This window comes from Phyllobates terribilis, unplaced genomic scaffold (genome assembly GCF_046119375.1).
Source record: "Phyllobates terribilis strain yellow unplaced genomic scaffold, ASM4611937v1 Scaffold_268__1_contigs__length_2594270, whole genome shotgun sequence".
NCBI classification, from domain to species: Eukaryota; Metazoa; Chordata; class Amphibia; order Anura; family Dendrobatidae; genus Phyllobates; species Phyllobates terribilis.
Genome location: NW_027363028.1, coordinates 375,438 through 388,038, shown reverse-complemented (window position 1 = coordinate 388,038; position 12,601 = coordinate 375,438). Strand labels below are relative to the sequence as shown.

General features: G+C 42.0%; 1 protein-coding gene across 1 annotated transcript; it reads right to left on the bottom strand.

Annotated features, from left to right (window-relative positions):
- Positions 1-5,908: 5,908 nt before the first annotated feature.
- Positions 5,909-12,044, bottom strand: LOC141219409 (uncharacterized). Its single transcript, XM_073666129.1, has 6 exons — positions 11,885-12,044; positions 11,576-11,755; positions 11,369-11,492; positions 11,197-11,285; positions 10,910-11,000; positions 5,909-8,630 (listed from the first exon to the last, which is right to left on the bottom strand). Exons 1-6 carry the CDS (start codon positions 11,951-11,953, stop codon positions 7,108-7,110), a joined length of 2,076 nt encoding a protein of 691 aa, XP_073522230.1. The 5' UTR covers positions 11,954-12,044; the 3' UTR covers positions 5,909-7,107.
- Positions 12,045-12,601: the final 557 nt, after the last annotated feature.

Sequence of the window (12,601 nt, the reverse complement as noted above, 5' to 3'; positions counted from 1 at the left end):
CTTCTGATTACACAGCTTGCATTTGACAAAGCAAATGTCATCTGCAACTGTGTCAAAAAAGGACCAGGCACTGCAAGTCTTGGGAGCGCCCGCTTTGGATTTTGGAAGAGCCATGCTCCTAATGGGTGCCGAAGTGGAGGCTACAGGCAACCAAGTCTGCCCCCTCCCTCCTTTTTGGGCCGTTCGGGGAATTTCTTCCGCAGAGCTGCTCCCACCACCTTCCTGTCCCTCACGCCATGATGGGTCAAGGACCTCATCATCTACACCACCCTCTTCAAACAACTGCTTCTCCTGGGTAGTCTCGACAGCACAGTACGCACCAGAAGTGGCACCTGAGTCTCATCATCAGATGCGTGCTGAGGTGTGCTGCTGACCATAGGCACTTTCCCACCCGCCTCTTCAGATTCAGAGAGACAAAACGGTTGCGCATCACTGCATACTACCTCTTCTTCAAATTCTCGAATTCTGCTTGGCTGGCCCCCTCTTTCCAAGCCAAGAGATTCAGAGAACAGAAGTAGAGATAGCTCCTGTCCAGGGCTCTCTGACTGCCTGGGCAATTTGGCAGGTGGTGAAGAGACAGATGGGTGCTCTTCAGTGCTCAGGACCTGAGAGGATCTGGAACTAATTGAAGTCGATGCGTTAGCTGCCATCCATCCGACAACGGCTTCAATTTGGTCCTCCCGCAGCAGTGGGGTACGGCTAGCTCCTACAAAGCTGTGCATAAAGGACTGTTCCCTGGTAAAACTGGGGGATGCTGAGTCACTTGTGCCCGCAGTAGGCACAGAATCCCCACGTCCTCTCCCTGCAGGCACAGAATCCTCACGTCCTCTCCCTGCAGAAACTCCACGCCCACGACCACATGCCTTACTCCCTGCCTTCTTCATCTTGGTAGACTAATAAAGATAGGCAGAAAAGTACTAAGGGCTTATTGTGCTTATTCCTGAACAGCTGCTAACAGGTATAAGAAACACTAATTTTATAAAGTGTGGACTAGACTTTAATATGAGCTAATGTGGCCTACACAACTGTAAAGTGGAGTGTTTGGTGAACTTTATTTAGGTTTTTTTTTGTCACAAAAAGACATTGGATGTGCCCAAAGATATAATACCGATAGTATCACAAACTTTTTGTAGCTATTACAATGTAGGAAGGTAACCTACAATGCAATAGATGAGGCTACAAAAAATAGGCTAATACTAATCTGGCTGGGGCTGCAGGGCACAATGCTGCAGAAAGGCTCCTCTATCTACTCCTATATAGTGTGTTTGGAACCAATGTAGCTGAATATGGATGGAACCAATACACTAATAGGAGAAATCAGGAAAAATGTTCAATTAGCAAACAAGGACAATGTATGAGGCAGTAACGCACGCTGAGCGCACTACAACCAGACGTGGCTGAAGCACACACTACAGCGTGAGCTGCACTCACACACAGAGACCTTGCAGACAGGCGTGAACAGTGCAGATGCAGAGCACTGTGCACTAGCGCTGCAAGACAAAAAAAATTCTCTATCTACTCCTATATAGTGTGCTTCGAACCAATTTAGCTGAATACGGATGGAACCACCACACTAATAGGAGATATCAGGAAAAATGATCAATTAGCAAAAAAGGATAATGTATGAGGCAGTGATGCACACTGAGCGCACTACAACCAGACGTGGCTGAAGCACACACTGCAGGGTGAGCTGCACTCACACACAGAGACCTTGCAGACAGCGGTGAACAGTGCAGATGCAGAGCACTGTGCACTAGCGCTGCAAGACAAAAAAAAATTCTCTATCTACTCCTATATAGTGTGTTTGGAACCAATTTAGCTGAATACGGATGGAACCACCACACTAATAGGAGATATCAGGAAAAATTATGAATTAGCAAAAAAGGACAATGTATGAGGCAGTGACACACACTGAGTGCACTACAACCAGACGTGGCTGAAGCACACACTACAGGGTGAGCTGCACTCACACACAGAGACCTTGCAGACAGCGGTGAACAGCACAGAGAACTGAGCACTAGCGCTGCAAGGCACAGCAATTTATAAAGTAGCTTGGGTAAAGCAGAATAGACCAAGTAGGTAGCTAAAACTGTCCCTCAGAAAAACAGCGTCCTATCCCTAACTGAATTCACAGCAGTGAGCTCAAAATGGCGGCGGCGGCTTTCATAGTGCATCATGACATCATTTCAGCAGCCAATCACAGCCATGCCATTAGTTAAGATGCCTACATGCCTAACAGGATGTGCCCACACTTCTTAGGATCCTCATTGGCTGAATAAAATGAAACTGGCTCATTGCATTATGGGAACTTCCGATTCCGGCATACGATATTGTAAAAGTATCGGAATTAAGTATCGGAATTCCGATACTGCGACTATCGGCCGATACCCGATATTTCAGTATCGGAATGCTCAACACTAGTAAAGAGGAGACTTTGTGCAGCAGGCCTTCATGGTAAAATAGCTGCTAGGAAACCACTGCTAAGGACAGGCAACAAGCAGAAGAGACTTGTTTGGGCTAAAGAACACAAGGAATGGACATTAGACCAGTGGAAATCTATGCTTTGGTCTGATGAGTCCAAATTTGAGATCTTTGGTTCCAACCACCGTGTCTTTGTACTACGCAGAAAAGGTGAATGGATGAACTCTACATGCCTGGTTCCCACCGTGAAGCATGGAGGAGGAGGTGTGATGGTGTGGGGGTGCTTTGCTGGTGACACTGTTGGGGATTTATTCAAAATTGAAGGCATACTGAACCAGCATGGCTACCACAGCATCTTGCAGCGGCATGCTATTCCATCCGGTTTGCATTTAGTTGAACCATCATTTAATTTTCAACAGGACAATGACCCCAAACACACCTCCAGGCTGTGTAAGGGCTATTTGACCAAGAAGGAGAGTGATGGGGTGCTACGCCAGATGACCTGGCCTCCACAGTCACTAGACCTGAACCCAATAGAGATGGTTTGGGGTGAGCTGGACCGCAGAGTGAAGGCAAAAGGGCCAACAAGTGCTAAGCATCTCTGGGAACTCCTTCAAGATTGTTGGAAGACCATTTCCGGTGACTACCTCTTTAAGCTCATCAAGAGAATGCCAAGAGTGTGCAAAGCAGTCATCAAAGCAAAAGGTGGCTACTTTGAAGAACCTAGAATATAAGACATATTTTCAGTGGTTTCACACTTTTTTGTTAAGTATATAATTCCACATGTGTTAATTCATAGTTTTGATGCCTTCAGTATGAATGTACAATTTTCATAGTCATGAAAACACAGAAAAATCTTTAAATGAGAACATGTGTCCAAACTTTTGGTCTGTACTGTATATATATATATATATATTTATATATATATATATACACACACACACACACACATTTGGGATATGCTATTATTTTCTTTTTCTCTCCGGTTGTATTTGACTATATATCTGTGGACTGGGCGGTACGCACGGCTTCACTGTTCTCTGTGGTGTCCTCACTGGCTGTATCAATATGTGCTCACATGACGCGGTTGCCGTGGATGCGGCGGTGTATCGGTGATTGCCATGTGTCATGCCACACCCTCCCCACACCCATTGGCGGAGACTACACACCCCCTTTTCTATTGGCTCAAGGGTTTCTAAACCCTACCCACCTTCATTGACGCCACCCCCTGACGAAGGCAGCCGTGCCGAAACGCGCATTAGGGTGAGTGCCATTGAGGAGCGTGTTCACATCCACTGTGGCTGTAAGTATTCTATAAGATTTATGCTACAATCTTTTCGCTGCCGTTCTTTAATCTTTTTTCCTACTTAGGTGCATTTTCTAGGCTTTAATATGTATTAGGATATACTTTTACTCTGTAGCCTAAGGGGTCAGGGCACTGATACCACTTATAAAGATCTGCTATCCCCGGTATGAGCTATCTATATTAGTACCTATATATAGACAGCGGTATGACTAACCTCTTATATAGCAACTACTTCTGACCTGCCTCATAAGCACCTGCACTTTTATTGAATGCTTCACTGCATTTTAACAATATATTCTTATTTTTTTGGCAGCCCAATTATGTATTTACATCAGAAAAGAATCATGTTAATTTGTCTCATGCTCCTCATTAGTGCTCCTCCATTGTTTTACTATTAACTGTCTCTGTGATTCATATTTTTTTCCTGTATAAATTATAATTAATAAAATGTCATTTTTTCACTATTAGATGGGACTCTGACTTGAAGTTTTTCCCTCTTGTTTCTTATGTATGGAGGACTATGTGGGGCCCATTATACTGTATGGAGGACTATGTGGGGCCCATTATACTGTATGGAGCACTATGTGGGGCCCATTATACTGTATGGAGGACTATGTGGGGCCCATTATACTGTATGGAGGACTATGTGGGGCCCATTATTCTGTATGGAGGACTATGTGGGGCCATTATTCTGTATGGAGGACTATGTGGGGCTCATTATACTGTATACTGGTCGGCCCACGACTTTGTCAAAGTTTTTCATTTTGGCCCTCTGCATGTTTTGAGCTTTCCATCCCTGATGTAAAATCAGTATGGGTATGGAGATGGCAATAATGCAAAGCTGCTAATTGGACTTTGCTACAAGCCTCCTAATACAGCTGAACATGAAGAGGATGATATGCTGCAACAAATTCAAAAGGCAACAAAAACAAGTTATGGTCAAAAGTGTTGAAATTGTTCCAGAAAATGAAGTCATTCTCTCAGAAAATTATTGCAATTACAAGTTTTGTTATACACGTTTATTTCCTTTGCATGCATTGGAACAACACAAGAAAACAGAGAAAAAAAAGGCAACTTGAACATAATTTCACACAAAATAGTTCGGACAAAATTGTTGGCACCTTGCCAAAATTGTGGGTAAACAACTTTGTTTCAAGCATGTGAAGCTTGTTCAAACGCAATTTTGGGGAAGCACGCATCGTGCAGGTTCCCAGTCTCCCACTCAGGTAACTATGCTGGATTTTGACCGTGTGAGATACTAAGGGAAAGGATATCTATCTTTGAGATATAGCTATTTATAGCATATAGACGGTTGTTTTCATGTTGTCCCTTCACATGCGTTATAGTCTCATTAAACATTTGACAATGGGGAGGAAGGGAGTTGTGAGACGAGATACCTGCATCCTATGTGTTACCTGCTTGTTTTTATCTATGTTTTAATGTTTTGTATGGTGATTTGGCACCGATTTGTCTCCTTAGACACTCTGCTCTATTCTTTATGTAAAAAATCTTTTTGAATAAAGTTTATACATGTTTTCTACATCATTGGCCATGTGATCGTTGTTTTCCGCTTCGGCACCCCCTAGTCAAATGCAATTTTGGCAAGTAACAGGTGTGGGCAATATGAAAATTACACCTAAAACCAGATAAAAAAGGGAGAAGTTGATTCAATATTTGCATTGTGTGAAAATGTGTGGCACACTAAGCATGGAGAAAACAGAAAAAGGAGAAGAGAACTGTCTGAGGACTTGATATTTATCAACAATTTTGGTTCTCAACAATTTCAAGGTTATAAGTCCATCTTTAGAGATCCACATGTTCCTTTGCCCAAGGTACACAGCATAAAGAATAAATTTACAACCCATACAGTCAAATATGGTGGCGGTTCAAAGGTGGTTTGGGGTTGCTTTGCTGCCTCCGACTGTGTGCAAGGCATCATGAAATCTGAAGATTAGCAAAGGATTTTGGGTCACAAAATAGTGCCTAGTGTCAGAAAGCTGGGTTTGCATCCTAGGTAGTGTTGAGCGAGTATGTTCTATTAACCCTTTCGCCGAGTATGCTTGGGCCGAGCTCCGAGTATTTACAGCTGCTCAGTGATATGTTTGAATCACTCCCATGTGCATGATTTGCAACTGTTTGACAGCTTTATTACATGTGAGGAATGTCTATTTCTTACACATTCCTCACATGTAATAAAGCTGCCAAACAGTCGCAAATCATGCACACGGGAGTGATTCAAACATAACACTGAGCAGCTGTAAATACTCGAAACAAAACACACTCGCTCAACACTAGTCCTAGGTCATGGGTCTTCCAGCATGACAATGAGCCCAAACATACTTCAAGAAGCACCTAGAAAATAGATGGAAACAAAGTGCTGGAGAGTTCTGACCAGCAATGAGTCTGGATCTAAATCCCATTGAACACTTGTGGAGAGATCTTAAAATTGCTGTATGGAGAAAAATATTAAAATTTGAGAGTCCTCAGTGGTTGATACAATCTTTTGAGTTAGCCATTAGTCAATAAGCTTTCTAGACTACTCATGTCTCTTCATGAGACATAGTATAACACAAAATCTGAAGAGTCACATATTTATACACAACAGGGCACAGGAATAATGCAATAGATAAGACAAGTGATGTTAAGCAGAACTATCAGTTTCGGAAAAGGATAAGCAGTTGTGGCCGTAAAAATGTGTGGCCACAAGTAGATCTATTCTTTTTTTCTTTTTTGTGTGGCGATGAGAATTCATCCTTGTTTTAAGTTTTTGCCCTGTCTCCCCTACATACAGACCCCCAGTTGGACAATTGGTACATATAATTAAGTACATTACATTAGATTTAATGCAGCTGAAAGTACCTGGGATCTTGTAATCCTCATGTAAGTTGGGAATCTTTATCTTGTCAGTGGTCATTATAAACGGACAGGTTTACATATACAGGTGAGGATGAATTTTATAAGTTTCACCACAAAGGTGAAACTATCCTCCCAGTCAGTGTGCTTTTCCTCCCAGTACCTTTTAAGTCTAACAATGTTAGGTTTCTGGGAGATTATACTTGTTCCTTTTATTTTTGGTTCTTCTTAGCTTGCCTTCTTTGCCCTATATGAATGTGTTTTTGCTTGTCATTCAGGGTTTTCGTATTTTACTTCATACTTTCCTTTCCCCTTGTTGCAGCCTCCCCTCTGGTTCCTCAGGAGGTATGAGAAACTCCTCAACGACTTATTAGGGAGTTAGGTCTGTGGTGGCGTTTTTAGTTGTACAGCTAGGGCCTTTCTTGTCTGTACAGAGACTAGTTGGGTGTAGTTGCGGCATTCTCCCCCGTGTGGGTTCTCCGGTGGTTATCAAGATGCGCTTTCTGTTTAAAACATTTCCCACATTTTCAACATGAAAAAGGCTTCTTCCCTGTGTGAATTCTCTGATGTTTACTAAGATGTGATTTCTGTCCAAAACATTTCCCACAATCTGCACATGAAAAAGGCTTTGCCCCTGTGTGGGTTCTCTGATGGATGATAAGAGTTGATTTCTCTGTAAAACATTTCCCACATTCTGAACATGAAAATGGCTTCTCCCCTGTGTGAGTTCTCTGATGTATATTAAGACATGATTTTTGTACAAAACATTTCCCACAATCTGAACATGAAAATGGCTTCTCCACTGTGTGGGTTCTCTGGTGCTTAAGAAAACTAGATTTATGGTTATAACATTTTCCACATTCTGAACATGGAAAAGGCTTCTCCCCTGTGTGTGTTCTCTGATGGTTGATAAGAGTATATTTCTCTGCAAAACATTTCCCACATTCTGAACATGAAAAAGGCTTCTCAACTGTGTGAGTTTTGTGATGTTTGATAAGATTTGATTTCGCTGTAAAATATTTCCCACATTCTGAACATGGAAACGGCTTCTCTCCTGTGTGTGTTCTCTGATGGTTGATAAGAGTATATTTCTCTGCAAAACATTTCCCACATTCTGAACATGAAAAAGGCTTCTCAACTGTGTGAGTTTTGTGATGTTTGATAAGATTTGATTTCGCTGTAAAATATTTCCCACATTCTGAACATGGAAACGGCTTCTCTCCTGTGTGTGTTCTCTGATGGTTGATAAGAGTTGATTTCTCTGTAAAACATTTTCCACATTCTGAACATGGAAAAGGCTTCTCCTCTGTGTGCGTTCTCACATGTTTGATAAGATTTGATTTCTTTGCAAAACATTTCCCACATTCTGAACATGAAAATGGCTTCTCCCCTGTGTGTGTTCTCTGATGGTTGATAAGAGTTGATTTCTCTGTAAAACATTTCCCACATTCTGAACATGAAAATGGCTTCTCCCCTGTGTGAGTTCTCTGATGTATCTTAAGATTTGATTTCTGTACAAAACTTTTTCCACAATCTGAACATGAAAAAGGATTCTCCTCTGTGTGGGTTCTCTGGTGTGCGATAAGATTTGATTTCTCTGTAAAAAAATTCCCACATTCTGAACAGGAAAATGGCTTCTCTCCTGTGTGAGTTATCTGGTGCCTAACAAGACTTGATTTCTGATTAAACCATCTCCCACACTTGGAGCAAGAAAATCTATTCTTCGCTGTGTGAATTTTTTGATGTTTAAGAAAAGACTTTTTGAGAGGAAAACTATTTCTATATTCTGAATGTGAAAATGGCTTCTTTGCTTTAGGAGCAGTTTGTTTTTTAATGCTTATTTTGTGACTTTGATTTTCCTTAGTAGTCGGTAATGAATCAGAAGACAGGACGTGTTTCAAAGGATCAGATGACAGATCTTTGCTGTGAAGGGATGATGGTTTATCTGGAGTAATGTCATTCACTTCAATTGTATCCTGGGGGATCTGAAAATTATCTGATTTAAAAACTGAAGATGTCAGCTGTCTCTCTGATCTCCTGGTACAGACATCTGCCAAGAATAAAAACAATTATTATTTTTTAATAAAGAATCCTTGGATTTTATATTTTTGAACATTTCTACTTAAATTGTCTGTAAAAAAGGCAAGTTATATAAAAAAAAAATTCACTGGACAATGACCATCTAATAGAAAACCTCATAGGATGAAGCAGTGGAGCGTGGTGTTCACCTGTTTGTTTATTCTGCCTCCCAAATATGGAGTAAAAGGTACAGGCTCTGTCCAGCCACTAAGATTAGGGTTGCTGGGACCAGTAGTACCATCCAGTCTGGCAGTATGGGTGTGTGCAGTCCAGCTGGAGTAATCTGCTCCCTTCTTCAGCAATTTGGAAAGCATCGCACCCTACTAAAGCTGGAAGCATATTGCTGGAAGCTGCCAGATACAGCCTTGTTCTCCTCTGGTTCAGTCCTCTGTGCTCAGCTCCCGGCTTGTGGATTTGTTTCCTGTTGTGACCTCGGCCCGTTTACTGACTACTCGTGTCTTCTGATTTTGTATTTTCTCTGCCCTCCTGGTTCTGACCCGGCTACCTGACTATTCTTCTTTCCATCTCACTCCAAAGAATAGCAGGTAACACCGTGGCCCAAGCCTAGGGGTCTCTGTGTAGGTTCAGATCCATGTAGAGGGGTTAAAGGGTGATGATCAAAGTAATTTGTGAAATCTGTAAACAGGGTAGATAGTGACAAGCCTGTTCGTGGTAGCCATCTTTTGAGCATTCCTAATAACTAAATGGCGCTCCTTCCCTTCTTAACCTGCCATGTGCCCAGACAGTAGTGTACAACCGTATATAGGGGATTGTCAGAGTCAAAAGAAGTTGGAAAATAATTTGTAAGGTCCATTTGTTTCCTATTATCCTTTGTGAAGAATTCCAAAGTTATCACCACATAAAGTGACACACGTCAGATTTGAAAAATGGGGCCTGATTAGAAACATAAAACTGCGGGAAGGGGTTAAAGCAGAGGATTACTGAAGTCAAAAACTGTGACTATAGACAATAAAACATCGTCTGAAATGATCAAACTGAACAGTCTTCATCAGAGAAAAATGAGTAACTAGTGGTGAAACCTCTCTGGGGTAATTGGAGTATGGGGCTCGGTGGCTCTTGGCAATCTAAACTATCATAAGAACCAATATTTTCTGTCAGATGAGTGTCAAGAAGAAATATTAGACATTTAAAGTGAACTTTTTTATAATACTGCAGAGCTGAGGTGTCTTAAATGTAGATCTCGGGCATTTGGAAGAGGCAATGGAGATCTTTTTGAAAAACTACCAGGGAGTTATAGAGTCACATAAGTGAGGCCGGCTGATCCAACCACAATGAAACTATCATAGAGAGGGAATTTGTAAAAAAAAGAATATAAAAACATGTAACATCCCCAACAACAACATATGTATGAAGGGAGAAATCCAACACTAAACTGGAGTAGCACTCATTTATGGTGGACCATTTGGCTTGAACAAGCCGGAACCCCGAACACGAACCTGAATTTGAAATGCCGAACAAATTTGCTCAATACTATTTATGATGTGGAGTGAATCCATGAAACCAGGGCTGGAGCCAACACATCTCCTGCAGGCGTGAATAAATGTATATTACAGCCATCAGCCACGCTCAGCTTAGAGATATATCATGGCACAGGTGTAATGTTTTCTGTATAGTTTATCACAATCCAGTTTGAAGTTAGTTGGTTTTAAAATAAATTGAAGTCAGGATAAAGGGAAACTCTGCTGTTATTGTACAGAAATTCACACTTGGCCTCACTGCACATTTAATGTTGTCGATCATAAAAGTGAAGTTTGGCCAAAAAGACTGGACCTGGTCTTGTAGGGACCATATGAGCACATTCAGCAGCACAGAAGGGAGATTCATCCAATAAGATATCAGGGATCTAGGAAGCCAACACCATCATTACCCTCCGCTTTCTCTTACAGGCCCATCATTATATTTTTCTTCAAGGGATTTTCTCACTAGTCAGCACATTCTACGTACGCTGTCATTTGGCTTTGTAGTTTACAGATCTGGGCAGGTAACGGTCAGCGTCTCCTAATCCCAGGGGGTAGGTGGATCCTCCAGGTTGTAAGTGCTACAGAAAAGGGCTTTCACAATTACACAAAGTAATCTGAATATTTTCGGACGGAGGAGAATGTTGTGGTCTAGCGGCAAAATGGTGATCACACGATTGTGATATGGCTGGACTACATCACCGATAAAGCAGCCACAGCCAGTGACTGAGAAGAATCTGTGACTTCTCTGCATTTAGTGGTTACTACTCACCTGGGTAGTCATATGTAGGAATCTCCTCTTTACACCGCTCATCACCCCTCACATATGTCTCTGTAGTATTAATATGGGTCAGATCTTCACCCTGAAACAAATATTATAAAAGTCAAAGACAGATGAAGAAGTCACATCTATGATCAGCTCTAATCCTGTTATCTCCACCGTTCTCATAACACAAATTTAAAACATAATAATGGTGGATAAAACAAGACTGAAGACAGGACCTTTACAGCCGTCTACACATCATAGGGGAAATCTCATGACATCTTCTCTCCATCTACCTGAAGAACATTGGTATCTTCTTGTTTACAGTCCTGTGGAAGAAGAGGATGGGGACATCTCTCTGGTGTTGTCCTCTTACTGGATAGATCTGGAGGAAACACATACAAGGACTGAATTCATTTTTTACATACAGATAATTATAGGCCGTGTGTATTTAGTCCTGTCTATTACCTGGTGATGTGAAGGGCTGGGGAACCTCCATCATGACGTCCTTGTACAGATCTTTGTGTCCTTCTAAATACTCCCACTCCTCCATGGAGAAATAGACAGCGACATCCTGACATCTTATAGGAACCTGACACATACAATGATACCGTCATCCCCCAGATCCCTTCATAGCATTACTGTATAATATCCCAGCATTCCCAGCAGTGTCACCTCTCCAGTCAGCAGCTCAATCATCTTGTAGGTGAGTTCTAGGATCGTCTGGTCATTGATGTCCTCATGTATCAGAGGGTGAGGTGGAGGCCCTGTGATTGGGCTCAGGGGTATTCCCCATTCCTCAGACACAGGGTCCTGACAGCGCTCACTAGAGGTCTTCTTCACTACTGTGTAATCCTGGTTATGGAGAGACACATTAATAAATCTCCCTCCAGACATTTCCAGAGTCCTCACCTCTCCAGTTCTGTCCATCTGTTATTCCCATAGATAAGAATTATGTAATGTGACGTCATCAGAATCTCTCACCTCTCCAGTAAGACGGAAGAGGATCTCTAGGGCGAGGTGTAATATCCTCTCCGCCATCTTGTCCATCATTTTCCTGGATAAATCAGGAAAATTTTCTTATATAGATGATCTTCACTGAGAGGATCCGGTATTTTAGAGATCTGAATGAGAAAAAGATAAGCTGATGGATAAGACCATTTTTCACAGCTTACTAATTCTCCTACACATAAAGATGGAAATATTCTTTGACCTGATCTTCGCCCGGCTCTGTTCAATACATGATTTTACTAACTCTCCTCTTCCACTCTCTGATCACAACCTTCTTTCATTCTCTGTCAAGAACTGTCACCCTGCTCAAGACACCCCCACTTTCCACACTTATAGAAATATACATGCCATTAACACCCAGAAATTTATGAAAATGTTGCAATCATCATTGGCCCCAATCTCCTCCCTCTCATGCCCTGACTTTGCACTGAAGCATTATAACAAAACATTGCAATGCGCCCTGGATGAAGCCGCACCTCCTACACAGAGAACAACTCGGCACAGACGGCGACAACCCTGGAACACACTGCAAATACACTTTCTCCAGTGGTGCTCCAGGTGTGCCGAACGGCTGTGGACAAAATCTAATCTGGCCGAAGATTTCCTCCATTATAAATTTATGCTTAAAACCTATAACTCCGCCCTTCACCTCTCCAAACAAACCTACTTTAACAACCTCGTCATCTCATG

What these genes read in the sequence shown, in the direction of transcription:
- LOC141219409 (XM_073666129.1), bottom strand. Translation starts at nt 11,953, where the DNA reads ATGATGGACAAGATGGCGGAGAGGATATTACACCTCGCCCTAGAGATC. An exon ending in TTGAGCTGCTGACTGGAGAG is followed by an intron (nt 11,493 to 11,575) that starts GTGACACTGCTG and finishes TGTATGTGTCAG; the next exon opens with GTTCCTATAAGATGTCAGGA. An exon ending in CCAGCCCTTCACATCACCAG is followed by an intron (nt 11,286 to 11,368) that starts GTAATAGACAGG and finishes TGTTTCCTCCAG; the next exon opens with ATCTATCCAGTAAGAGGACA.